We start from the raw sequence: 25,882 nt of genomic DNA, 5'->3' as shown, positions 1-25,882 counted from the left end.
AATGTTCCAGCCTGATTTGCTAAAATAGCCTTACTGTTAGGAGTGCTATCGCCCCCTACTGCTTTGGCATGTGCATGACATTGTTTGAGGCGGATTTTAACCAGGGCCATAAAAGTTTGGTTTCAAAAATACCCGTGTTCGTGTGGACTAGGCCTGAGGGTTTAAGTTGACAATAATCTGATGGTCCTGTAAACTCTTCTGCCAGCTATCAAATCAAGTAAGAATTTATAAATATGCCACCAAAGTCAGGTTTGAGATAACTCTCAAAAACATGGCTGACCTGCTTCACTAGGACTGTGTGGGTGTGGTTTAATCAGATCTGACAGTTGGCAACCACAAGAGCAAACAACCAACCGTCACAAGAGCCTGATTTAAAAGATGCTAAATCCTGAATTGTTACTAGCAGAATGTGACATCATCAACGCCTCTGTGACACAATCACAGAGAGCAAAAATTAAAATTTGTAAAAGTAAAATAGACTGCTCTGTTTGGCAGCCGGTGCATATTCTCATTTTCCCAGGTCATAGTATTTCAAAGGAGGTTCAATCGAAAGCAACTGGACTTAGTTATTTGTCTAGGAAGACGTTTCTCTCATCCAAGAGGCTTCATCAGTTCATGTACGCAACTGACCAGGCTGGGACCAAACTCTGTTTGGCAGTTCCCCACTTGATAGAGCCCTGCACTGCAGCCCAAGAGACAGCCCTAGAGCCAGGCTCGGGCCAATTACCACAACATTACCTCAGACCCCCTCCTTCTGCGCTACACTCTTCTCCTGCCTTAGTAAATCTTCCATTGACCGTCAGCAATTAATTCAGAATGCTGCCGCCAGGCTTCTCACCAGGTCCTGTAAATCACAACACATCACTCCTATTCTGTTCTCTCTACACTGGCTCCATTTTAGGATTCATTTTAAATTACTTGTTATAACTTACCACCACCTACATTTCTGATTTACTGAACCCGCACACCACATCTAGGCCACTCCGCTCCTCAAACCAAGGCCTACTCGCCGTCCCCCGCTCGAGGCTTATAACCAAGGGTGACAGGGCTTTTCAATCTGTAGCCCCAAAGCTCTGGAATGCCCTGCCTCCCAAGCTGAGAGCAGCTTCCTCCATTTCTTTATTTAAAAAACAGCTAAAAACACACCTGTTTACACTGGCGTTTTATTAACTGTATTTAATCTCTTGTAATTTTAACTGTTTTATTGCTTGTTGATTTGTGATTTGTGTCTGTCAATGTGTCACTGAAATTTGCCCGTTGCACTCTGCTTTGTAAAGCACTTTGTGACTGTCGTCTGTGAAAGGTGTTATATAAATAAACTTCTATTCTAAAAAGTTGGGCTTGATTCAGGTTTGGGCCTGAGAAGGGCACTACCACTTGGTACATTTCACACTACTCAATCACATGTATACGGCAGCTGCGCCTAAGAGGAAATTGTCCTTTGTTTTTCACTACTTAATTAAAAACACATTATCACAGTGTCGCTGCTGTATTTATACCTTACCTCCACAACAGTGCGTCATGAGTAAGAAGACGACAGCAGCGAAAACTGAAAATCTGGTGACTCTGAGCGGAAATGGTTCATCCTTCATGTAAATCATTCTGAAGAGTATCTAAAGAGATTTAAATACACAGGTATAAATTAAACAGACTGTTATACCAAAATAACATTAAAATTCAATAAAATAAATAATTAAATAATAAACGTTTAGCATCAAATCTGTGTAAAAATATTTGGAAGCGGGGCGTCGTTTAGTTCCGTTGGTAGACAGGCGCCCCATATGCAGGGGCTAGAGTCCTTGCTGCAGCCATCCTGTACTGAATCCCGACTCGGGCGACCCTTTGCTGCATGTCATTTCCCTCTCCCTGTCTCCCTGTTTCCTGTCTCTCTTTATTGCGCTATTGATTAAAGGCAAAACCCCCAGAAACTATACTTAAAAAAAAATCTTTGGAAGCTTCACTGTAAACATTACAAATCAAATGTTAAAAATGTCACATACCTGTCGTGTGCAGCAAACTGATGTCGCCTCTCACCGTGCTGCATGGTCTTGTACTTTGAACCCCCCCCCCCCCTCCCCCCGCAGACTCCTTTGAACCAATACTCTGTGCTATATACAAGTCATACATTGTTCAAGGTTGGCCAGAGTTATAAAATCATTTAATCCTTTACAGAATCTTGTTACTTTTATTATACTCAGTTGCACATGGACTCTTTACCGTTTAATCACAGGCCAGTTTAACCACCATACAACAGGAATCAACATCTGTTACGTTATTTTAAAATTAAACACAACCTATCAACACATTTTCATATTAAAACATTTTCATGGTATGATTCAGTCCTTGATTGTATTGTATCTTTTGTTGTATTGATTGTTGTACCTAATCTAATTGTACCCATTATGCATTTGAAATGTGTCTATGCTGACCATTACTTTTTCTTTATTCAGCCTTATTACCTGTGGGGTAGGTTATGGCCAAGCACCTTTTGCAGGAGTGACCACACCCACTCTGGTTCACAGCAACCAAGTGGAACATGTGTGCAAACCCCCCCCCAATTTCTGAAAAACACGAATTGTCCCCCCCAATAAAAATACCCCAAATTATTCAAAATTGAACACATGTATTTTCAGACTAAACATTCTTCACATTTTAGATTCACATCTGAAAATAAATTATTGAAATGGTGGAACATAATGTTTGACAAATATATTTCTGACTCCACATCCCATCTCTGGTCTCCTCCACTATGATGCAAATGAATGGGTAGATTCTTACAGACGCTGATGACATCAGCAGGCTTTTTTTTAAAAAAAACCGACCACCTCAATCTTAGGGTTTCATACTTTGATATTCATCCATATCGATTAATCGTGCATGAAGTAGTCCCATACACTGGGAGAATAGAAAGATGGTGAGAAGAATTTGGGATCTGGGAGGGTCGGAGGGAGGTGAAAGATAAGAATGTGAGTAGACATTACATGTCCGAGACCCTTAAAATTATGATTTAGTAATATAAGAGTTAAGTAAGCAGTGATTCACGCTGTTGGCTGTTTAGGACAAATTTTCAAGGTAAGCACAATGAATGATTCCCTGTGCAGTACTTTTTTAATGATATGGCGAGCCTCTACAAAGTTATGATTTATGGTAGCATGGTATGAGTTGCATATGGGCAAAAAAAAAAATCACTTTTGTGTCCCCCCCGATCCTGACATCGGATCTGCACCCCTGAAGTGGAAGCTTGGTTGAACAGGTGTTTCTGAATTGTCTGCAGGGCTTAAAGTTAAAAAAAATCCTGAGCCTGAACTTTTTTCCAAGGAGCGGGGGTGCAGTGGATCCGACGCATAGCCTACACATTATAGGCAATTTAGCAAACAACTTTTTAGCATTGTGCTTGGTAATGTACACAGGGTTCATACACATTTTAACCAACAAATTTCCATGACTTTCCCATGACTTGGCAACATGTTTCCATGACATTACAAGACCTCTAAAACATCAATATATGCATTAAATGTATGAAAACTATGTAAAAAAGAAAAAAAAGAAAAAAGAAAAAGTGGAAATGCCAAAAAATAGATCTAATGACAATGGGCTTTATGCACAGCTCCACTACTTCCTGAGCTCAAGCCAGCTTCATTATTACATACTACAGACAAACTGATTAATCCAGGTGTGTCTGACCTCACAACAATGGTCATTCCCACATGAAGGGAAATTTGTTTCAGATTAAAAAAAAAAAAAAAAAGCACATTGAGAATTGACTGAGGTTCCTATAGCTTAATTGTAAGGCAACAAGGCAAGAATGGCTGGAGTGTATGAAACTGAACTCAACTGGTCTAGTGGGGAGCAAAAACAAATCTCATATTTTAAATCTAGGGGTCTGGACCATAGGTCTGGACCAGCCATTCAAGGGCTCGTTTCCTCTGCTATGGGGCGTGGGGGGGCACGTCCGTGCAGCGTTGCGCTGCGGACATGCACGGAGAAAAAAAAAAAAAACGAAACCGAATGCGCGCCGTTACGTCCGCTCGGACCACCAGGTTCGTTTGTGCCGACGTCAACAGCGGCAAGAGACCCGACGCTACTTGCCGTATCACTGCCTCCAGCGAGTGACTGACTCACGTCACCTGGCTCACACAGTACGCGCAGGCCAGGGTTGTCTTGCATACGACACATTTAGCTTTGTCTTTGTCCTCCATCTTCTCCAGCCATGAACTTCTCTGTGTGCAGCCAAATATTGTGTGTGAGTTTGTTTGTTTTTCTGAAATTTTCAAACGCCGGAGATCCGGCACGGGGCCGGAATACTTTAAGCCCTGTGTCTGTTTTACTCCCTGATGAAGGCTTGCTTGAAACGTGTCATAGTCATTTTAAACATTAATTAAAGGCATTTTATCTACTCAAGAGAGTCCCTTGGAGTTTTTCTTTGCTTTTCACATTTTCATATTATTTGAAATACGCATCCAATAAATGTCTGTTCAAACCTTCAAGTTGGTTGTGTTGTGTTAATGCTCATGGTTGAAGAAACCAGGTAAACATAATGAGGGCCAGGCCACAAAGCAGACAACAAGGTTAAAGCGAAATTCCGGCGTAAGTGTAAACCATGGTCAAACACACCGTAACACCGAGTTAGACCCCCCCTCGAGAGATCAATTTGCCCGACCGCTACATTCACGAGATCCACCAACTTCAGCAAATACCGCAATATCGCCACACACGGCGCTCTCCGGATCCACTGTCTGACCGCAACCAAAACGCCACCATTTGCCCAAAATAATGCTCAGAACTGCACCAAATGTCATCAATAGTACACACAGGGTCCCAGCACGTAGTACGAGTTGTCAAACATCTGCTAGCTTTGCCTGTTTTCTTTAGCAAGGAGATGCAACTCAACTCACCTACTTCTCCTCCGGGAGCCACTCGTTGGTGAGGAAGCCCTGACGAGTCGATCACCGAGTGCACCGGAGTTCCGCAGCTCTTAAAAATGCTCATTTGCGCCTATATCGTGGCCAGCACTCGATAATAATAGTTATAAAGTGATATGCAAGAAAAAAACAAAAACAAACTCTGATTGTATTTCCATGAGGTAATTGTTGATTGAGCTGCGGAACTCCGGTGCACTCGGTGATCGACTCGTCAGGGCTTCCTCACCAACAAGCGGCTCCAGGAGGAGAAGTAGGTGAGTTGTATCTCCTTGCTAAAGAAAACAGGCAAAGCTAGCAGATGTTTGACAACTCGTACTACGTGCTGGGACCCTGTGTGTACTATTGATGACATTTGGTGCAGTTCTGAGCATTATTTTGGGCAAATGGTGGCGTTTTGGTTGCGGTCAGACAGTGGATCCGGAGAGCGCCGTGTGTGGCGATATTGCGGCATTTGCTGAAGTTGGTGGATCTCGTGAATGTAGCAGTCGGGCAAATTGATCTCTCGAGGGGGGGTCTAACTCGGTGTTACGGTGTGTTTGACCATGGTTTACACTTACGGAATTTCGCTTTAACTGATTATGAAAATAAAATGTGTTTACCTGCTGTTTAAACGATGTGTGCTTTTTTAACATTAAATCTCACATTATGAAATCAGTAACATGAATATTTTTTTTAGTCTAACTTCCACTCTGCCTTTACCCTGTGTAGAGAAGACAATAAAAGACACAATAATGTCCAGTCAATGTAAAAAATATCAGACTAAAAGTATCAAACAAAGCAGTAGTTACTTTTTTTAATGTACGTATTGGTACGTGGGTTATGTCCATCACTCATCCTGATTTATTACAGTTTGGATTTCACTTGTTATTTCTAGCTTTAGCCACAAGCAGACACCAGAGTAAAAGATAAGTGTAAATCTTCTGTTTCGCTGGCAGTTGTGAGAGTAGAACAACAGGTCCGCTTTCATTCAGAGATACTATGTGGATAATAATAGGGAGGGTCTGGGACAGTCCAATCTCAAAGACACCTGGACCTCAGTCTGGTTAAAAAATAATAATTTCACAACCAATTCATGGGATAGAGTCTGTACAGGAACCTCTTAGTGTCGCTGTAGCTGCAGCAGGGACAGAGATCCTACAACCAAACTACTACTAACACTGATATGTTCAAAATGTCAATAACACAGGACATGAAGAGACTGGATTTGTACGCTCATGAAGATACTGTTTATTATATCATTTAGTCATCAGTCCCATTTAACTTGAAATCAGGAAAAGGGGAAACACAAGGTAAATCCACTCAAACAACATCATCATCATTTCTAACTAAAGTATGTAAAAAGATCAATTAAATACAAGTCATAGGAGATTGTGTACAATGGTTAAAAAAAATAAATCAAACAATGAGTAAATATACACACCTAAATCCAATATACAATGAATCACTAGAGTACTAAAGATGATTAGTTAGTTAGATCTGATCTGAGTGATATTCAAACACATAATGTGAAGGTTAATTCATTTGTTTCTCTGTGTCCTGTAGCTGTTGTTTAATCTCTTCTATTTGATCCTTTACTTTGCCTTCCTTATCTTCAATGTGTTTAACTGCAAAACATGTTCTCTCCATCAGTTTCTCTGTGTCCATGTTCAGGTCCTGATATCCTTGCTTCCTTTCATCCGGGGTTTCCTGCGCCAGGAGTTCTTTCAGTTTCCTATAACCCTTCACTTTGTCACCTGACTCTTCTACTTCTTCTTCCACTAATTTCAACTTCTTTTCAGTTTCCTCTGCCTCACTCTCTGTTTTCTTCATGTGCTCTTTCAGTTGATCTTTCAGCTTATACACTTTTTCATTCACTTCCATCAGAATATTTTTCATCTGCACCACATCTCTCTGTTCCTCCTCTTTCATCTTTAACTTTTCATCAAGTTTGTTTTTTTCCTTGTACATTTCTTCTCTTTTCTTGCTTCCCAACAAAGCCTGATGTTCTGTTGATTTCTCCTCTTGATCTGGGGGAAAAACAGTAAACCATATTGAAGTTGATTTTGTAGTGTTGTTTGCACAAACAGAATGAGATGCAGACGTACAATGAGTTCTGCTGATAACACAATATCATTATAATAACTTAAAAACCAAAACCTTGAATAAGATTTACAAATCATCTTTTTTTTTTTTTTAACTTGTTTTTATTTGCAATTATAACATTTACAAAACATTTAAAGACAGACAGTCCACACAAACACATTCCCATACCCTACCCACCCCCCGCCAGACTGCGCAGGATATGAAAAATACATACGATAAAGAGCAATTTGAGACATGTGCCATAATTATACATGATTATACATAATTTTACATGATTACATTCAATCAATGGAAGCTTCGATTTGGGGGATTATTTTCATCAGAGGCCCCCATATATTGAGGAATATTTCTGGTTTACCCCTCACACTGTACATGATTTTCTCGGGTGTGCAATATGATAAAATTTCATTCCACCATTGTTTTAGAGATGGTGGAGTTGTTGACTTCCAATTTGTTAAAATACATTTTTTAGCGGCTGTCGTGGAGAGCAGAATAAGCCTTTTCCGATGCAGAGTAAAACCAGGAAGTCTGGCCAAGTCCCCTAGAATGAGCACTAGGGGATCTGCAGTAACAGTTTTTTTGAGTATCCTAGACAAGATGCCAAAGATGCCCTGCCAGAACGGTTGAAGGCTCACACATTCCCACAACATATGAACCAGGTTGCCGTCCCTGGCAGTACATCTTGGGCAACATGAAGTTACAGATTGATACATGTGGTGTAGTCTATCGGGGGTATAATATGTGCGGTGCAAAATGCTAAATTGAATCATTCTATGCTTAGTTGAAGTTAAAAAAGTTTGAGAGTTTCTAAGGATAGTTTCCCATTCTTGATTACTATAACTGGTATTCAAGTCATTTTCCCATTTCTGTTTGAGATTCGAATGATTATAATCCACATATTCATTAATCGTTTTATAAAGTTTTGAGATCAACCCAGTTGGTGAGTCAGATAGTTGTATTAATTTACCCAAGGGAGTGTCACCAATTCTAGGGAATTCAGCACATATAACTTTAATCCAGTTTCTTATCTGTAAAAATTTAAAAAGGTGTGAGGAGGGTAAATTGTAGCGTTTACAAATTTCTGAATATTCACCAACTAGGCCGTCTTTACAAATGTCACCCAGCACTTGAATGCCACGGTCTCGCCAAATGCAGGATATCTGGTCAAACATAAACTCATGTGGAGAAAGGCTGATCCACAAGGGACTTCTAACAGAAATCATATTTTCAATACCCATGAGGTTGTGGCATTTCTGCCAACACAAAATAGTATGTCTGATTATTGGGTTTGATGTGAAATCTTTGCCCTGTGTTGCAATAAAAGGGAGAGCACTCAGGGGGATGTTCTTTAACAGGTACCTTTCTATGTCCATCCATGACGTTGTATGTGTTCTTTCATGAGACCAGTACCATACAGCTCTTAATTGGGAAGTTAAGTAGTATAGTTTAAAGTCTGGTAGAGTGAGTCCTCCTTTATGTAATGGGGCTTGCAGGCTTGACGATTTAATTCGTACATGTTTATGAGACCATAGGAATTTTGTGATTACCTGGTTGATCTCAGTAAATAATTTAGAAGGGCATTCCAGGGGGATGGATTGATAAAGATACAAAAATTTTGGTAGTACATTCATTTTGATGATGTTAACCCTTCCGATTACGGATAGTGGTAGGTCTTTCCATTTAATCAAGTCGGCCTTAAGTTTTGCCATGAGTGGATGAAAGTTCAATTTATGTATATTACTAAGGTCTTTACTTATATGTACACCAAGGTATTTAAATCCCTCTGGTTTCCATTTAAATCTTGTGACTGAGTCAGGGAGATTTGTAAGAGTACAGGGTCCTAAAGGCATGACATCACTCTTCCCAAAGTTCAAACTATACCCAGACAATTTACTGTACACATTCAATACTTCACACATTTGTGGCACAGATTTATCAGGTTTGGATATGTAAATTAACTCTTTGACTGCCAGCCATTCTCACAGCAGCTTCCTCCAGCTTGCCAGGCATTTTCCAGCTTTTTGACTGATTTCCGTAGACCCACCATAATATTATGTACTGTTACTACATACACATTCAACCCATCAAAGGAAAGAAGAGGGTCTCTAGTTTCCAGCAAAAAAACCTGTTTGTTTCTATCTTGTTCCAGTCTTGTGAAATTGACGGTTGAATATAGGTTAGTTTAGCCCAAAATGCCATTTTGGCACCAAAATCTTGAGAAAAAGAGGTTTTTGTGTCGGCTGTCATTTTCAGGTGAACCAGTACAATTGGCTCCTTTATATTTTGCTTTAGTGACGCCTCAACATCTGTACAGTTGTTCTCTTGTAAACAACAACTAAATCAACACTGACAAATGACTTTTGATGACAAAAGACAAAATATTTAGCTACTGACACACACTACTGCAGCCTTTTTTCTTTCTTTTCTTTGAGTTACAACTTTTTCTTTCCTTTTTTTTAGTGTGTGTGCGTACGTGACGTGTGCGTGTGCATACGTGTGTGTGTGTGTGTGTGTGTGTGTGCGTGCGTGCGTGTGTGTCTGTGTGTGTGTGTGTGTGTGCGCGCGCGCGCGCGCGCGCGCGGATCAGTTCGACAGGTTTTTGTAGCCGAAACACGGCGCTTTAGATCAGATCCAGCTTCCTCTGGTCAGCAGGCAGCGGTCTCACTCACTCTCTCTGTCTCACACACATCTACACACACACAGCCGACAGCTCTGGCTGACGCCCCCTGAACTCACAGCCACAGACATGTGCGCTCACAACAGAGTACAGACACTCCCACCACGTTTACCTCTCGTCACGTTCGCCGGCGCCGTCCGTTCCTCATCCACACTACTGTAGATCGCGGGGTTTTCAAGCTGCTATCCGAGTGATTTCTCGCAAAATCTGGCGACTTTCCAAACGCTCTTGACGACTAACGACGAGCGATCGACGGGGTTGTTGTTACTAACGTTTGTGCTTTGTATCACTTCGACGAGCTGCCGAGCCGCCATGAGCCCCGCCGCCGCCCCCTAAGCTCTCACCGGCGGCCAGAGTGTCACGGAGCGGCGCCGCTGCAGTCAGACACCCGCACCGCTCCGTGAGGGGGGGGGGAATACGCTATATTTTTTACATCTCTCAATCCAAATGTGTTTTTCTGCACTTTATTTTGATGATACAAGTCTGATCTTCACAGAGGAGTAGGGCAAGACATTCAGCATGGCGTTGCCATTAAAAAAACGCTAAGACGAGTTATCTCGTCTTTGGCAGACTACGCTTGGATTCGCTAAGACGAGATAACTCGTCTTTGGCAGTGAAAGAGTTAATAAGTCGTCAGCATAAAGTGATAGCTTGTATTCTGTATTTCCTATTCGAATCCCACTGATATTTGAATTTGAACGGATGGCCACCGCGAGCGGTTCGATTGCCAAAGCGAACAGTAAAGGGGATAGTGCATCCCTGCCTTGTGCCCCTCTTGAGGTCGAATGGTCTCGACAGCACACCATTTGTGGCAATTTGTGCTCTGGGGGCTCTATATAATGTTTTAACAATATTTATAAATTTGGTACCAAAATTCATTTCAGTCATAGTTTGGAATAAGAACGGCCATTCAACCCTGTCAAATGCCTTTTCCACATCCATGGGGAACACTAGTCTATCCTCAGAGATTTTGGAGGAGTCATGGATGAGGTGAAATATTTTTCTGAGATGATCTGTCTTTAATAAAGCCAGTCTGATCGACATTAAACTAGTGAAGACTGACTCTAGCCTTAGTGCTAGTATTTTGGATAGAATCTTGAATGAGACATTAAGCATAGAGAGGGGTCTGTAGGAGCTACAAAGTTGTTCATCCTTTTCTGGTTTTAAAAACACATTCATAGTGGCCACCTCCATAGAGTAGGGTAACATGCCAGTTTCAAGTGATTCCTTGAGCATATTTGTAAGTGGCTCCACCAATATGGGCAGAAAGTTTTTAAAAAATTCTGCAGGGAACCCGTCTGGCCCTGGTGCTTTCCCTATTTGTAGCTTATTTACAGCATGTATAACTTCCTCCTTAGTAATTTCTACATCCAATTGGTGTCTGTTTTCCTCACTTAGTTTAGGGACCGAGCAGTTATCGAAAAATCTCCTACACAGGAGGGGGTCCATGTCACCCTGTGATTTACATACAAGTCATGATAGTATTCTTCAAAACATTTATTTATACCAGTGGGATCTGAAATACTTACACCCTCTTTATTTTTAATGTTATGTATGATTCTTGCGTTTTCCTCCTTTTTAATTTGCCAGCTGAGTAATTTACCAGTTTTCTCTCCTTTTTCATAGTAGTGAAATCTGGTTCTTGCCATGTCTGCTTCTGCCTTTTGAGTACACAAATTACAATATTCTATTCTCTTTTGTGTCAATAGATGTGTTGTTTCAGGGTTATTAGTCTGTGCGTGTTCTTTTTCTAGCTCATGGATGGTTTGTTCCAGTCTAGTGAGTTTACTTTGTTTTTCTTTTCTTTTTTGAGCAGTGTAAGAGATAATCATGCCTCTGATGTATGCTAGCATAGCTTCCCATATTGCGCTATGTGAGGCTGAATCTCTATTGCTTTCCAGAAAAGCTTTGATTTCATTACTAATGTACTCATTAAAAGACTGATCACTCAAAAGATGGGGTTTTAACCTCCATCTAAAGGGAGCAAGAGGACTGGAGGTATTTTCAATACTTATCTTAAGAGGACAGTGATCTGATAAGGTTGAAGCTAAATAAATACATTCCACAGTTTTCATGCACAGTGTTCTGGATATAAGAAATAGATCTATCCTTGAATACGAGTCGTGAACCTTAGAATAAAAGGAATAGTCTCTCTGAGTGAGGTTTTTCGTTCTCCAGGCATCCACAAAGGAGAGATTTTTCATCCCTTCTCTCAAAGTTGAGGCAGCAGTAGTTAAAGGCTGTTTGAACTTGGTAGAGCGATCAGTTGAGGGATCTAGTACCAAGTTGTAGTCTCCACCCACTATACACTGTCCATGTACCTGTGTCAAGTCCAATAAGAGTTCTCTAAAAAAATGAGGATCATCTGTGTTAGGTCCGTATAAGCAGATTAAGGTATAGGGAATTTTATTAATGTCACATTTTATATTAACCATACGACCCTGGTCATCTTTATTTGACGAAAGTATGTTCACATCTAGTCGTTTGTTAAAAAGAATAGCAACCCCTCTTGATCTTGAATTAAAAGAGCTGTAACACATTTTACCAACCCAGTCACGTTTTAATTTCTCATGTTCAGAGTTAGTTAAATGGGTTTCTTGCAAAAAAGCAATATCACATTTATGACTTTTAAGGTAGTTCAGGATCTTTTTCCGCTTTATGGGGTTATTTATGCCCTTAAGGTTGAATGTAATCATAGTTAGTTTATTCATCGATCCGTTTGAAAAGTGAGTTTACTTGCTCGGTCTGGTAACCCCTTTCTTTCACAATCAGACACACAAACAACAAACACAACAAAAAAAGAGAAACAAACAAAATAAACCAATTGCGCCATTAAAATATAAAAAAGGGATGGCGCAGCATGGCCTGCTTGGCTCAGAAAAGAAAGTAAATCAGTAAGTATCACTGTCTAAACATCCAATGTATCATGGAGAGAGAGAGCAAGGGAAGGAAAAAAAAAAAAAAAAAAGGGGTGAGAAGGGAGAGAACTTCCTTCTCAATTCATTTGCATTAGGGCATTTTAATGTGCATACAGATAAAATAAATGTTTTAAATTGTGAAATTGTAAAATAAATCTAAATAACAAACAAAACATAACTGTTAAATGAAATAAAATAAAGGCAAAACAACAATAACGTGTGAACTTCTGTTTTAACATATCATTTTATATTAGGCTATTCCGCCCCCCCACCTTTTTCCCTCCATCATTTTGTATGAAATAAGTCTTACGTCAGAGTCTCTTACATGATTTACATCACCAGCTGGCGTGTTGATATTAGGAGTTCTCTGGTGTTGATTTGCGACATGAATTTACTGTAAACAAAACAGCGTATGCTGCAGTCCGGGTGAACAGCCATCTCAACTCAAAAAACAAAAACAAACAGACACCAGCTTAAAAAGAAAAAAGAAAAAAAAAAAACTAAAGTTTTAACTTAGTTAGTTAAAACAAATCATCTTTAAATACATTTACTTACTGAGTTTGTTTTGTCTCCATTTCCAGACAGACAAAGCAACAGCAATGATCAACATTAAGCAGAAAACCAGACTTAAGGCGATAGAAGCAGCACAGTTAGATGTGACCATGAAGAAATCATCTGAAATGAAAGAAGATGAAATACTTGTATTCAGGGAGAACAACAGTTTTAAGCTAAATTCAGATCATTTTGTATTGCTAGATAATTTCTACCTGGAACATGAATGCGTGACTCTTGGGTCTAAAGGTTTACATAGTTGGGCGCGCAAATAAAACCCATACTAGTGCCAGACACTTGTAAATAAAAATCACCATTAAAGCAGAAGTAGTTCTTTTTCATAACTAGACTGGCCAGGTCAACAATAATAATAACTAGAAAATTTCCTCTCGGGAAATTTTGAATGGGCCACGGGAGCTACTGCGGGTTGTGCCATCTCTGTCAACATGGGAATCAAACCCACGATCTTAAGGTCAAGACAGAGCTGATCAGACAAACACATGATCATCTTTCTATAAGCACTGATATGGAGGAGCTGTAATCACATTAGGTTAACTGTGTGTGTGTGTGTGTGTGTGTGTGTGTGTGTGTGTGTAACTGTAATCACATGAAGCTGGTTCTAGAGTCTGTGTGTGTGTGTGTGACTATGAGCTGCATCCTGTGTCAGTCTGATTTAGCTGTGTCTGTGTTTATAAACATTTAAACGAGCGCCAGGTGGATTGTTTATGAAGTTAACGAGCTCTGGCCTGAGGATCAAAGAGGTTACCACGGCGATAGGGGCCCCCGCAGGCTGAGACAGACAGAAACGTGGAGAAAAAGAGCCATTTTCTGCCTCTAAACCGGTCTCACATTTAGGCTTAGCATGACAAAACGGTAACTCCTATCAGAACAAAACACAGATCAACGTTGCTCTAAGGACTTACTGAAAATTTCGGTACGATTTGGTGTTTCTACAGTAAATATTTTGGCGACGCTGGCAGTTTTAAAACATCAGGCCGTTCTGCTCCTCTCAGAAAATATTTGTATTGGACTCAATGAGGAGCAGAGACAGACGTGGCCGCACTCAGAGGCTGATTCTGTCAATTCTGTAAGTCTCTCTGATATTTTGAGCACATGACATGAGAGATAACAAGTTTGTCTTACAAATTCTGAAAAAATTATGTCTGTAGAGTGTAAATTGTGGCCGTGCTGACAGTTTATCCAGAAAAAATACAGAATGTTTCTTCACTCTCTCCCACTCTAACCGATGATGTCACGCACTCTGACACGAACATTCCATGCAATACACACCCATTATAAACTCATAATTTCTCCAAAAATGCTCATGGTCATTGATCATGGATTGATCAAAAACTATATGACCTATCAAAACGTGGAGTAATACGACAATACACAAGACTTGTGTCTACTGTTTAAAGTTTAAATGGAGTCTCTAGGTGAAAGTATGCCTGAGCAGTAGACGTTTGTTAAACTCCAATGATTGGTCTTTTTTGCTCTTTTTTTCCCGTCCGTCCCATTGACTTACATGCAAAATTTTGCGTAGTTTTTCGCGACTTACGTCGCGAAAAATTCGTACACTGTTGAGAAAAGTAATAGCACACTGATCCCGATCAGGACGCACATTTTGATATATAATATGTCCTGCAACTCTTCGAGTTGCAGGACTAGTAGCGGACCGAAGTCTGGCCGGAAGATGAAGGAGAAACTAGAAAAAGCATTTCCAAGAATGGAAATGGTGTGACTGCTGATAGCAACTGAACGCTGTTGCAGAATTAGCAAATAGTGCAAGCAGTGATCACCATACAAACGTTTGACCAAGGTCAGAATCGAACCCACAACCTCATGGTCATTAGACTTCCACTCTGCCTCTAGGCCACAGTGCACACGCAGTTGCAGAGACTGTTGTCTGTTAATGATCTGCACACTGTCAACATCAAGAAAGCTTGAGAGTCAAGCTTGAATGACTTAGAATGGAAATTTCTGTGAATTTCAGGCTGAGAGCAGCAGTTTCAACATGAAGCAAGTTATCAGAAGTCAACAGAGGACAACTGGGAAAATAATTCACTATTATTGTTGTTGAGGCAAGATTTGAACCAGCAACCTTCAGGTCTCCAGACCAGCAAGCTAACCACTAGGCTACAGACAGAGACAGTATGTGAGGGGTAAAGAAAACCTTTGATAAGAGGATCACTGGCTTCTGCTTAAAAAAAAAGAAGTAAGGAATCAAACCCATGACCTCATGATCAATAAACCTTTACTCTGCCACTTCGCCACAGAGAGCACAGACATAAGCATGTTGCCATTGTAATGTGATGATGTGCAGAGAGCTCCCTGGCTGCATTTAAAAAATATTTAAAATTATTATCTAAGTCTCTTTGCATTTTTGACCAGAATTTTAGCCAGAAGACAAGTGTGGCTACAAAACTGGAGAAAATAATTTGTCTAGAGTTTAATTTGCAGAAAAAGTTAAATATTTGAAAAAGTATAAATAGTTAAAAAGAGAAAAGTAATGCCGATAAAGTTCAAAAAAAGCTGCACGTTTTGATATATGAATTGTTGAAATAGCACAACACCTAACACACTAACCATATGGCCACAGAGAACCTGAGTTACAATGAGCTTTATACCATGAGGAATCAAAGACTGTCCAATGACAGCTGAATAATTGGAATCAAAAGTCAAGCAATGATGTGAAATGACTGAGGCAGGAATCGAACCCATGACCTTATGATCACTAAATCTTTACTCTGCCACTCGGCTACAGAGAGCACACTGCTTTCAAGACTGTTGTCATTAATTGTAATGTGATGATGTGCTGCAAACTGGTATGAGTAATCAAGGAGATAACAAACACCTGTAACCAATTGAAGGCGGGGGAGGAGAGCAGAATTCAACATAACATAACAAGAGTTCTTCCCTTGGATTCGAACCAGTGACCTTAGGGTTGGCAAGCAGTTACCCTAACCCCTACACTACAGTGGAGTTGTGAAGAAGAGAGGTTGAGACTTTGATGAATGTGAGATTTTTCAATGATGCTTAAAATAAGGAGGAATTTGTATAGATTAGCCACACCAAGTAAGAAGAGGACTTTTTTGTGACCTGTGACTATTTTTTGGTGAATTAAAATGAATTAAAAAGCACTTAACAGCAAGTTACAAAGTTGAGCTCCTTCTCCTGCTGATGTGAAAAAAATGCATTGAGCTGAATGGGAGCAGAGAGCTCCCTGGCTGCATTTAAAAATTATTAGTGTGACTGCTGAAGCAGTCACACTATTGTTCTTCTGTTTGGCCATTTTCTTCCGCCTTTTTACGGTCTTCTTCTAGTCCTTCATACTTTGTGCTATTTCAACAATTCATATATCAAAACGTGCAGCTTTTTTTGAACTTTATCGGCATTACTTTTCTCTTTTTAACTATTTATACTTTTTCAAATATTTAACTTTTTCACAAAAAATCTCACATTCATCAAAGTCTCAACCTCTCTTCTTCATAACTCCACTGTAGTGTAGGGGTTAGGGTAGATGCCTGCCAACCCTCAGGTCACTGGTTCGAATCCAAGGGAAGAACTCTTGTTATGTTATGTTGAATTCTGCTCTCCTCCCCCGCCTTCAATTGGTTACAGGTGTTTGTTATCTCCTTGATTACTCACACCAGTTTGCAGCACATCATCACATTACAATGAATGACAACAGTTTTGAAAGCAGTGTGCTCTCTGTAGCCGAGTGGCAGAGTAAAGGTTTAGTGATCATATGGTCATGGGTTCGATTCCTGCCTCAGTCTTTTCACTTCATTGCTTGACTTTTGATTCCAATTATTCAGCTGTCATTGGACAGTCTTTGATTCCTCATAGTATAAAGCTCATTGTAACTCAGGTTCTCTGTGGCCATATGGTTAGTGTGTTAGGTGTTGTGCTATTTCAACAATTCATATATCAAAACGTGCAGCTTTTTTTGAACTTTATCGGCATTACTTTTCTCTTTTTAACTATTTATACTTTTTCAAATATTTAACTTTTTCTGCAAATTAAACTCTAGACAAATTATTTTCTCCAGTTTTGTAGCCACACTTGTCTTCTGGCTAAAATTCTGGTCAAAAATGCAAAGAGACTTAGATAATAATTTTAAATATTTTTTAAATGCAGCCAGGGAGCTCTCTGCTCTCATTCAGCCCAATGCTGAGAATTCTCCACAACTCTGTCTGAAACATGTTTATGTCTGTGCTCTCTGTGGCGAAGTGGCAGAGTAAAGGTTTATTGATCATGAGGTCTTGGGTTCAATTCCTTACTTTTTTTTTTAAGCAGAAGCCAGTGATCCTCTTATCAAAGGTTTTCTTTACCCCTCACATACTGTCTCTGTCTGTAGCCTAGTGGTTAGCTTGCTGGTCTGGAGACCTGAAGGTTGCTGGTTCAAATCTTGCCTCAACAACAATTATAGTGAATTATTTTCCCAGTTGTCCTCTGTTGACTTCTGATAACTTGCTTCATGTTGAAACTGCTGCTCTCAGCCTGAAATTCACAGAAATTTTCATTCTAAGTCATTCAAGCTTGACTCTCAAGCTTTCTTGATGTTGACAGTGTGCAGATCATTAACAGACAACAGTCTCTGCAACTGTGTGTGCACTGTGGCCTAGAGGCAGAGTGGAAGTCTAATGACCATGAGGTTGTGGGTTCGATTCTGACCTTGGTCAAACATTTGTATGGTGATCACTGCTTGCACTATTTGCTAATTCTGCAACAGCGTTCAGTTGCTATCAGCAGTCACACCATTTCCATTCTTGGAAATGCTTTTTCTAGTTTTAAATTATTATCTAAGTCTCTTTGCATTTTTGACCAGAATTTTAGCCAGAAGACAAGTGTGGCTACAAAACTGGAGAAAATAATTTGTCTAGAGTTTAATTTGTGGCCGTGCTGACAGTTTAGCCAGAAAAACTCTAGAATGTTTTTTTGCCTCTCTCCACTCTGACACCACTCTAGGTCTGCTCGTTAGACGCAATACACACACATTATAAAGCTGAAAAAAATCAGAAAAAGTTAAATATTTGAAAAAGTATCAATAGTTAAAAAGAGAAAAGTAATGCCGATAAAGTTCAAAAAAAGCTGCACGTTTTGATATATGAATTGTTGAAATAGCACAAAGTATGAAGGACTAGAAGAAGACCGTAAAAAGGCGGAAGAAAATGGCCAAACAGAAGAACAATAGTGTGACTGCTTCAGCAGTCACACTAACTAGAAAAAGCATTTCCAAGAATGGAAATGGTGTGACTGCTGATAGCAACTGAACGCTGTTGCAGAATTAGCAAATAGTGCAAGCTGTGATCACCATACAAATGTTTGACCAAGGTCAGATTCGAACCCACAACCTCATGGTCATTAGACTTCCACTCTGCCTCTAGGCCACAGTGCACACACAGTTGCAGAGACTGTTGTCTGTTAATGATCTGCACACTGTCAACATCAAGAAAGCTTGAGAGTCAAGCTTGAATGACTTAGAATGAAAATTTCTGTGAATTTCAGGCTGAGAGCAGCAGTTTCAACATGTAGCAAGTTATCAGAAGTCAACAGAGGACGGTCCGTGTACCTTTTGTCAGTTTGATATTCCGTTTTAATAAAAAAACGGGAAAACGGAAATACCGTGGTTTTTTCCTTTTTTACTTTTCAAACAAAAACCAATAAATGAAAAAACAGAGTCGTTTTTCCGTTTTTGGTTTTCTGAATCAAAAACGAAAAACGAGAAAACCACAGTCAAATAACGGCCCGAATTTGGTTTTTGTAAATTCATTTGTTCGTTTTTCGTTTCATGTTTATCAATATAACGGCGGGCAGAACGGAAGCGGAAGTGACACGTAATAACTTCAAAATAAAAGCATGCTTATTTTCATACAGACTACCGTTCTCTTTATACACTCATTTTTACAGTTTATGCTCGACACATACACATATAGCCTACATTTATTTCAGTGAACTAAAGTATAGTTGTAGATGCCATGTACTAGTGTTTTGTGTGTGTGTGTGTGTGTGGGGGGGGGGGGGTGATACGTCACCAAGCGTAGTAAAATCAGCTGTTCTTCACCTGTGACCTGCTATGTTTTAGCTTATCGACATTCCTCTGGAGCTCAGTTTTTATTGTTGTCCGGCCCTATTAGCCATTAATTGTTCCAGTCGCCCTAACAAGTAGGTTATTTTTAGCTGAATGCATATTGTGGGAAAGTTTACCTGCGAACGTCACCAGCAGAGGTCCCCATCACACACAAAATAAAAGTAGCGTGCTGCTTACTTTCATACAGCCAAACGTTCACTTTATAGCCTAGCTACAGCCCTACACCAACGTTAATTAAGCATTATACAACAGTTAGTTCCGACCATGAGTGCTGATATACAGTATAACAGCAGTGGGACTTTTTACAGGCATTATCACTCCGCTGTTCAGCTGGACAGTAGGAAGTCAGAGCCACGCTCCCTCCCCATACAACTGCGGTCAAATGAGCCGTAGTTCGTCTTCGCGGAGTCAAGCCAGCCGCACAGACATTTTAACTGCGCCCGTATCAGAGAACTTATCAGAGTCCACCTGCAAAGCTAGCGCTACTTTAGAATCAAGCGAGATGACTTCCGGTTTTCAAAATAAGACGAGGATAATACGGAGGCAATCGAGGTGTTTGTGTGTGTGTGTGTGTGTGTGTGTGTGTGTGTGTGTGTGTGTGTGTGTGTGTGTGTGTGTGTGTGTGTGTGTGTAACCATTGTTTATTGGCTGTTAGGCTGTAATGAGGTGTTTTCAACACTTTTTTTCCCACATCATTAAAGCAGAAGTAAGGGGAATGTTTGTGTTAATATAAGTCTTAAATAGTTCTATCTTCCGACAGCAATCACTTCTATAGAGTGGTGGTTACACCTATCAGGGCCTAATGCATTTTAAACAGGAAAAAGGCCTTATACTCCAGTTTTACTGTACAGTAACATCACTTTGGTCCATAACTTCTGTCAATACTTGGTACAGTTGACTTCAGGACCACGCTGGCTACTTCCTCAGTCATGATCAAACATTTTTACTGTATCATTTTGGAGAAATTAAGCCTCAAATTTGCATCTTTAGCTTCTTTTAAACAGGAAAAAGGCCTAATACTCTACATTTACTGTACTGTAACATCACTATGGCCCATAGGTTCTGACAATGGTTGGTACAGTTGACTTCAGGAGTATCCTGGCTACACCCTCCGTCATTTTCAAACATTTTTAATGTATCATTTTGGAGAAATTAAGCCTAGAAGTTGTCTTTCCTTGGACTTGCACTGGAAAAGCTCTGTCATTTTAGAGAAATTAAGCCTCTAAATGAGAATAAATACCGAGCATAAGGCCTCTTTCTATGTAAAAATGGAACTGTATAGCTGAATTTCTCTAAAATGATGCAGGAAAAATGCTTAATAGTGGATCAGTGGGTTGTAAGGATGGTCCTGGAAACAACTTTATCAACTTTTGTCAAAAATTATGTATCATAGGGATTTTACATTTGCGTGAATATTGAGCAAAATTAATGGATTCATTTCTCAAAAATTATACAGTCCAAATACTTGACACTGCATGGGTGAGTAGTCAGGATATTCCCGAGGTCAACACTAACCATTGTCAGAACTTTAGGCCAAAGTGATATTACTGTACAGTAAAGATGGAACATTAGGCCTTGCAAAACTTTTTTTTTTTTTTTTCAAATTTGAGGCTTAATTTCTCTAAAATGATACAGTAAAATGTTTGATATTGAGTGAAGGAGTAGTCAGGATGGTCCTGAAGTCAACTGTACCAACCATTGTCCGAACTTATGCACCAAAGTGATGTTACTGTACAGTCAATATGGAGTATTAGACCTTTTTGTCTTGTTTAAAAAAAGCTAAGAATGCAACTTTGAGGTTTAATTTCCCCAAAATGATACAGTAAAAATGTTTGATAATGACTGAGAAAGTAGCCAGGATGACCCTGAAGTCAACTTTACCAAGTATTGACAGAACTTATGGACCAAAGTGATGTTATTGTACAGTAAAATGGAGTATAAAGCCTTTTTTCCTGTTTAAAAGAAGCTAAAGATGCAACTTTGAGGCTTAATTTCTCCAAAATGATACAGTAAAAATGTTTGATATTGAGCGAGGGAGTAGCCAGGGTGGTTCTGAAGTCAACTGTACCAACCATTGCCTGAACTTATGGACCAAAGTGATGTTATAGTACAGTAAATAAAGAGTATAAGGCCTTTTTGTCATGTTTTAAAAAAGCTAAGAATGCAACTTTGAGGTTTAATTTCCCCAAAATGATAGGCTACAGTAAAAATGTTTGATAATGACTGAGGGAGTAGTCAGGGTGGTCCTGAAGTCAACTGTACCAACCTTTGTCTGAACTTATGGACCAAAGTGTTGTTATTGTACAGTAAATATGGAGTATTAGACCTTTTTGTCATGTTTAAAAAAAGCAAAAAATGCAACTTTGGGGCTTCATTTTTCCAAAATGATACAGTAAAAATGTTTGATATTGAGTGAGGGAGTAGCCAGGGTGGTCCTGAAGTCATCTGTACCAACCATTTCCTAAACTTATGGACCAAAGTGATGTTATAGTACAGTAAATAAAGAGTATAAGGCAATTTTTCCTGTTCAAAAAAAATAAAATCAAAAAATGCAACTTTGAGGCTTAATTTCTCCAAAATCATACAATAAAAATGTTTGGTAATGACTGAGGGAGTAGTCAGGGTGGACCTGAAGTCAACTGTACCAAGTATTGACCGAACCTATGGACCAAAGTGATGTTATTGTACAGTAAATATGGAGTATTAGACCTTTTTGTCATGTTTTTAAAAAAGCAAAAAATGCAACTTTGAGACTTAATTTCTCCAAAATAATGCAGTAAAAATGTTTGATCATGACTGAGGAAGTAGCCAGGGTGGACCTGAAGTCAACTGTACCAAGTATTGACCGAACCTATGGACCAAAGTGATGTTATAGTACAGTAAAAATTGAGTATAAGGCCTTTTTCCTGTTTAAAATTCATTAGGCCCTGTTAGGTGTAACCTCACACACACACACACACACACACACACACACACACACACACACACACACACACACACGCCTGTAAAAAGTCCCACTGCTGTTATACTGTATATCAGCACTCATGGTCGGAACTAACTGTTGTATAATGCTTAATTAACGTTGGTGTAGGGCTGTAGCTAGGCTATAAAGTGAACGTTTGGCTGTATGAAAGTAAGCAGCACGCTACTTTTATTTTGTGTGTGATGGGGACCTCTGCTGGTGACGTTCGCAGGTAAACTTTCCCACAATATGCATTCAGCTAAAAATAACCTACTTGTTAGGGCGACTGGAACAATTAATGGCTAATAGGGCCGGACAACAATAAAAACTGAGCTCCAGAGGAATGTCGATAAGCTAAAACATAGCAGGTCACAGGTGAAGAACAGCTGATTTTACTACGCTTGGTGACGTATCCCACCTGACCCCCCCCCCCACACACACACACACACACAAAACACTAGTACATGGCATCTACAACTATACTTTAGTTCACTGAAATAAATGTAGGCTATATGTGTATGTGTCGAGCATAAACTGTAAAAATGAGTGTATAAAGAGAACGGTAGTCTGTATGAAAATAAGCATGCTTTTATTTTGAAGTTATTACGTGTCACTTCCGCTTCCGTTCTGCCCGCCGTTATATTGATAAACATGAAACGAAAAACGAACAAATGAATTTACAAAAACCAAATTCGGGCCGTTATTTGACTGTGGTTTTCTCGTTTTTCGTTTTTGATTCAGAAAACCAAAAACGGAAAAACGACTCTGTTTTTTCATTTATTGGTTTTTGTTTGAAAAGTAAAAAAGGAAAAAACCACGGTATTTCCGTTTTCCCGTTTTTTTATTAAAACGGAATATCAAACTGACAAAAGGTACACGGACCGAGGACAACTGGGAAAATAATTCACTATAATTGTTGTTGAGGCAAGATTTGAACCAACAACCTTCAGGTCTCCAGACCAGCAAGCTAACCACTAGGCTACAGACAGAGACAGTATGTGAGGGGTAAAGAAAACCTTTGATAAGAGGATCACTGGCTTCTGCTTAAAAAAAAAAGTAAGGAATCGAACCCATGATCTCATGATCAATAAACCTTTACTCTGCCACTTCGCCACAGAGAGCACAGACATAAGCATGTTGCCATTGTAATGTGATGATGTGCTGCAAACGGTGGCAGAAGCAATTAATGCGTCTCTTAACAAACACCTGTAACCAACTGGACTACAGACAGAGTTGTGGAGAACTCTCAGCATTGGGCTGAATGAGAGCAGAGAGCTCCCTGGCTGCATTTAAAAAATATTTTAAATTATTATCAAAGTCTCTTTGCATTTTTGACCAGAATTTTAGCCAGAAGACAAGTGTGGCTACAAAACTGGAGAAAATAATTTGTCTAGAGTTTAATTTGCAGAAAAAGTTAAATATTTGAAAAAGTATAAATAGTTAAAAAGAGAAAAGTAATGCCGATAAAGTTCAAAAAAAGCTGCACGTTTTGATATATGAATTGTTGAATAGCACAACACCTAACACACTAACCATATGGCCACAGAGAACCTGAGTTACAATGAGCTTTATACTATGAGGAATCAAAGACTGTCCAATGACAGCTGAATAATTGGAATCAAAAGTCAAGCAATGATGTGAAATGACTGAGGCAGAAATCGAACCCATGACCATATGATCACTAAACCTTTACTCTGCCACTCAGCTACAGAGAGCACACTGCTTTCAAGACTGTTGTCATTCATTGTAATGTGATGATGTGCTGCAAACTGGTATGAGTAATCAAGGAGATAACAAACACCTGTAACCAATTGAAGGCGGGGGAGGAGAGCAGAATTCAACATAACATAACAAGAGTTCTTCCCTTGGATTCGAACCAGTGACCTTAGGGTTGGCTAGCAGTTACCCTACCCCCTACACTACAGTGGAGTTGTGAAGAAGAGAGGTTGAGACTTTGATGAATGTGAGATTTTTCAATGATGCTTAAAAAAAAAGTAAGGAAAGTGCAGAACTTAGCCACACCAAGCAAGAAGAGGACTTTTTTGTGACCTGTGACTATTTTTTGGTGAATTAAAATGAATTAAAAAGCACTTAACAGCAAGTTACAAAGTTGAGCTCCTTCTCCTGCTGATGTGAAAAAAATGCATTGAGCTGAATGGGAGCAGAGAGCTCCCTGGCTGCATTTAAAAAATATTTAAAATTATTATCTAAGTCTCTTTGCATTTTTGACCAGAATTTTAGCCAGAAGACAAGTGTGGCTACAAAACTGGAGAAAATAATTTGTCTAGAGTTTAATTTGTGGCCGTGCTGACAGTTTAGCCAGAAGAACTCTAGAATGTTTTTTTGCCTCTCCCCACTCTGGCACCACTCTGGCTCTGCTCGTTAGACGCAACACACACACATTATAAAGCTGAAAAAAATCAGAAAAAGTTAAATATTTGAAAAAGTATAAATAGTTAAAAAGAGAAAAGTAATGCCGATAAAGTTCAAAAAAAGCTGCACGTTTTGATATATGAATTGTTGAAATAGCACAAAGTATGAAGGACTAGAAGAAGACCGTAAAAAGGCGGAAGAAAATGGCCAAACAGAAGAACAATAGTGTGACTGCTTCAGCAGTCACACTAACTAGAAAAAGCATTTCCAAGAATGGAAATGGTGTGACTGCTGACAGCAACTGAACGCTGTTGCAGAATTAGCAAATAGTGCAAGCTGTGATCACCATACAAATGTTTGACCAAGGTCAGAATCGAACCCACATCCTCATGGTCATTAGACTTCCACTCTGCCTCTAGGCCACAGTGCACACACAGTTGCAGAGACTGTTGTCTGTTAATGATCTGCACACTGTCAACATCAAGAAAGCTTGAGAGTCAAGCTTGAATGACTTAGAATGAAAATGTCTGTGAATTTCAGGCTGAGCACTAACCATATGGCCACAGAGAACCTGAGTTACAATGAGCTTTATACTATGAGGAATCAAAGACTGTCCAATGACAGCTGAATAATTGGAATCAAAAGTCAAGCAATGAAGTGAAAAGACTGAGGCAGGAATCGAACCCATGACCATATGATCACTAAACCTTTACTCTGCCACTCGGCTACAGAGAGCACACTGCTTTCAAAACTGTTGTCATTCATTGTAATGTGATGATGTGCTGCAAACTGGTATGAGTAATCAAGGAGATAACAAACACCTGTAACCAATTGAAGGCGAGGGAGGAGAGCAGAATTCAACATAACATAACAAGAGTTCTTCCCTTGGATTCGAACCAGTGACCTTAGGGTTGGCAAACATCCAACCTAACCCCTACACTACAGTGGAGTTGTGAAGAAGAGAGGTTGAGACTTTGATGAATGTGAGATTTTTTGTGAAAAAGTTAAATATTTGAAAAAGTATAAATAGTTAAAAAGAGAAAAGTAATGCCGATAAAGTTCAAAAAAAGCTGCACGTTTTGATATATGAATTGTTGAAATAGCACAAAGTATGAAGGACTAGAAGAAGACCGTAAAAAGGCGGAAGAAAATGGCCAAACAGAAGAACAATAGTGTGACTGCTGAAGCAGTCACACTAACTAGAAAAAACATTTCCAAGAATGGAAATGGTGTGAATGCTTCCAGCAATGCTGAATGAGCTGAAGAAATTGTTGAAAGAAAGAAAGAAAGAAAGAAAGAAAG

The 25,882-nt window shown here is 39.5% G+C and overlaps 2 protein-coding genes across 2 annotated transcripts in view; both read right to left on the bottom strand.

Annotated features, from left to right (window-relative positions):
* The window catches only part of LOC146968396 (uncharacterized), a 431,785-nt gene that overhangs the window by 329,575 nt on the left and 76,328 nt on the right, over positions 1-25,882 (bottom strand). The gene's annotated exons all lie outside the window — the stretch shown is intronic.
* LOC146968399 (butyrophilin subfamily 3 member A2-like) overlaps positions 6,297-25,882 on the bottom strand; it is a 53,256-nt gene continuing 33,670 nt past the window's right edge. Inside the window, exons 3-4 of the mRNA XM_085759147.1 lie at positions 13,155-13,274; positions 6,297-6,928 (exon numbers count right to left, since the gene is read on the bottom strand). Coding sequence (XP_085615273.1) covers positions 6,435-6,928; positions 13,155-13,274 — 614 coding nt within the window. The 3' untranslated portion in view covers positions 6,297-6,434. The remainder of the gene's footprint in view (positions 6,929-13,154; positions 13,275-25,882) is intronic.

The sequence above is a fragment of the Trachurus japonicus genome, chromosome 18 (assembly GCF_045865225.1).
Source record: "Trachurus japonicus isolate A0001 chromosome 18, Traja_1.0".
In the NCBI taxonomy this organism is placed as follows: domain Eukaryota; kingdom Metazoa; phylum Chordata; class Actinopteri; order Carangiformes; family Carangidae; genus Trachurus; species Trachurus japonicus.
This window is presented reverse-complemented; position numbering and strand designations above follow the sequence as displayed.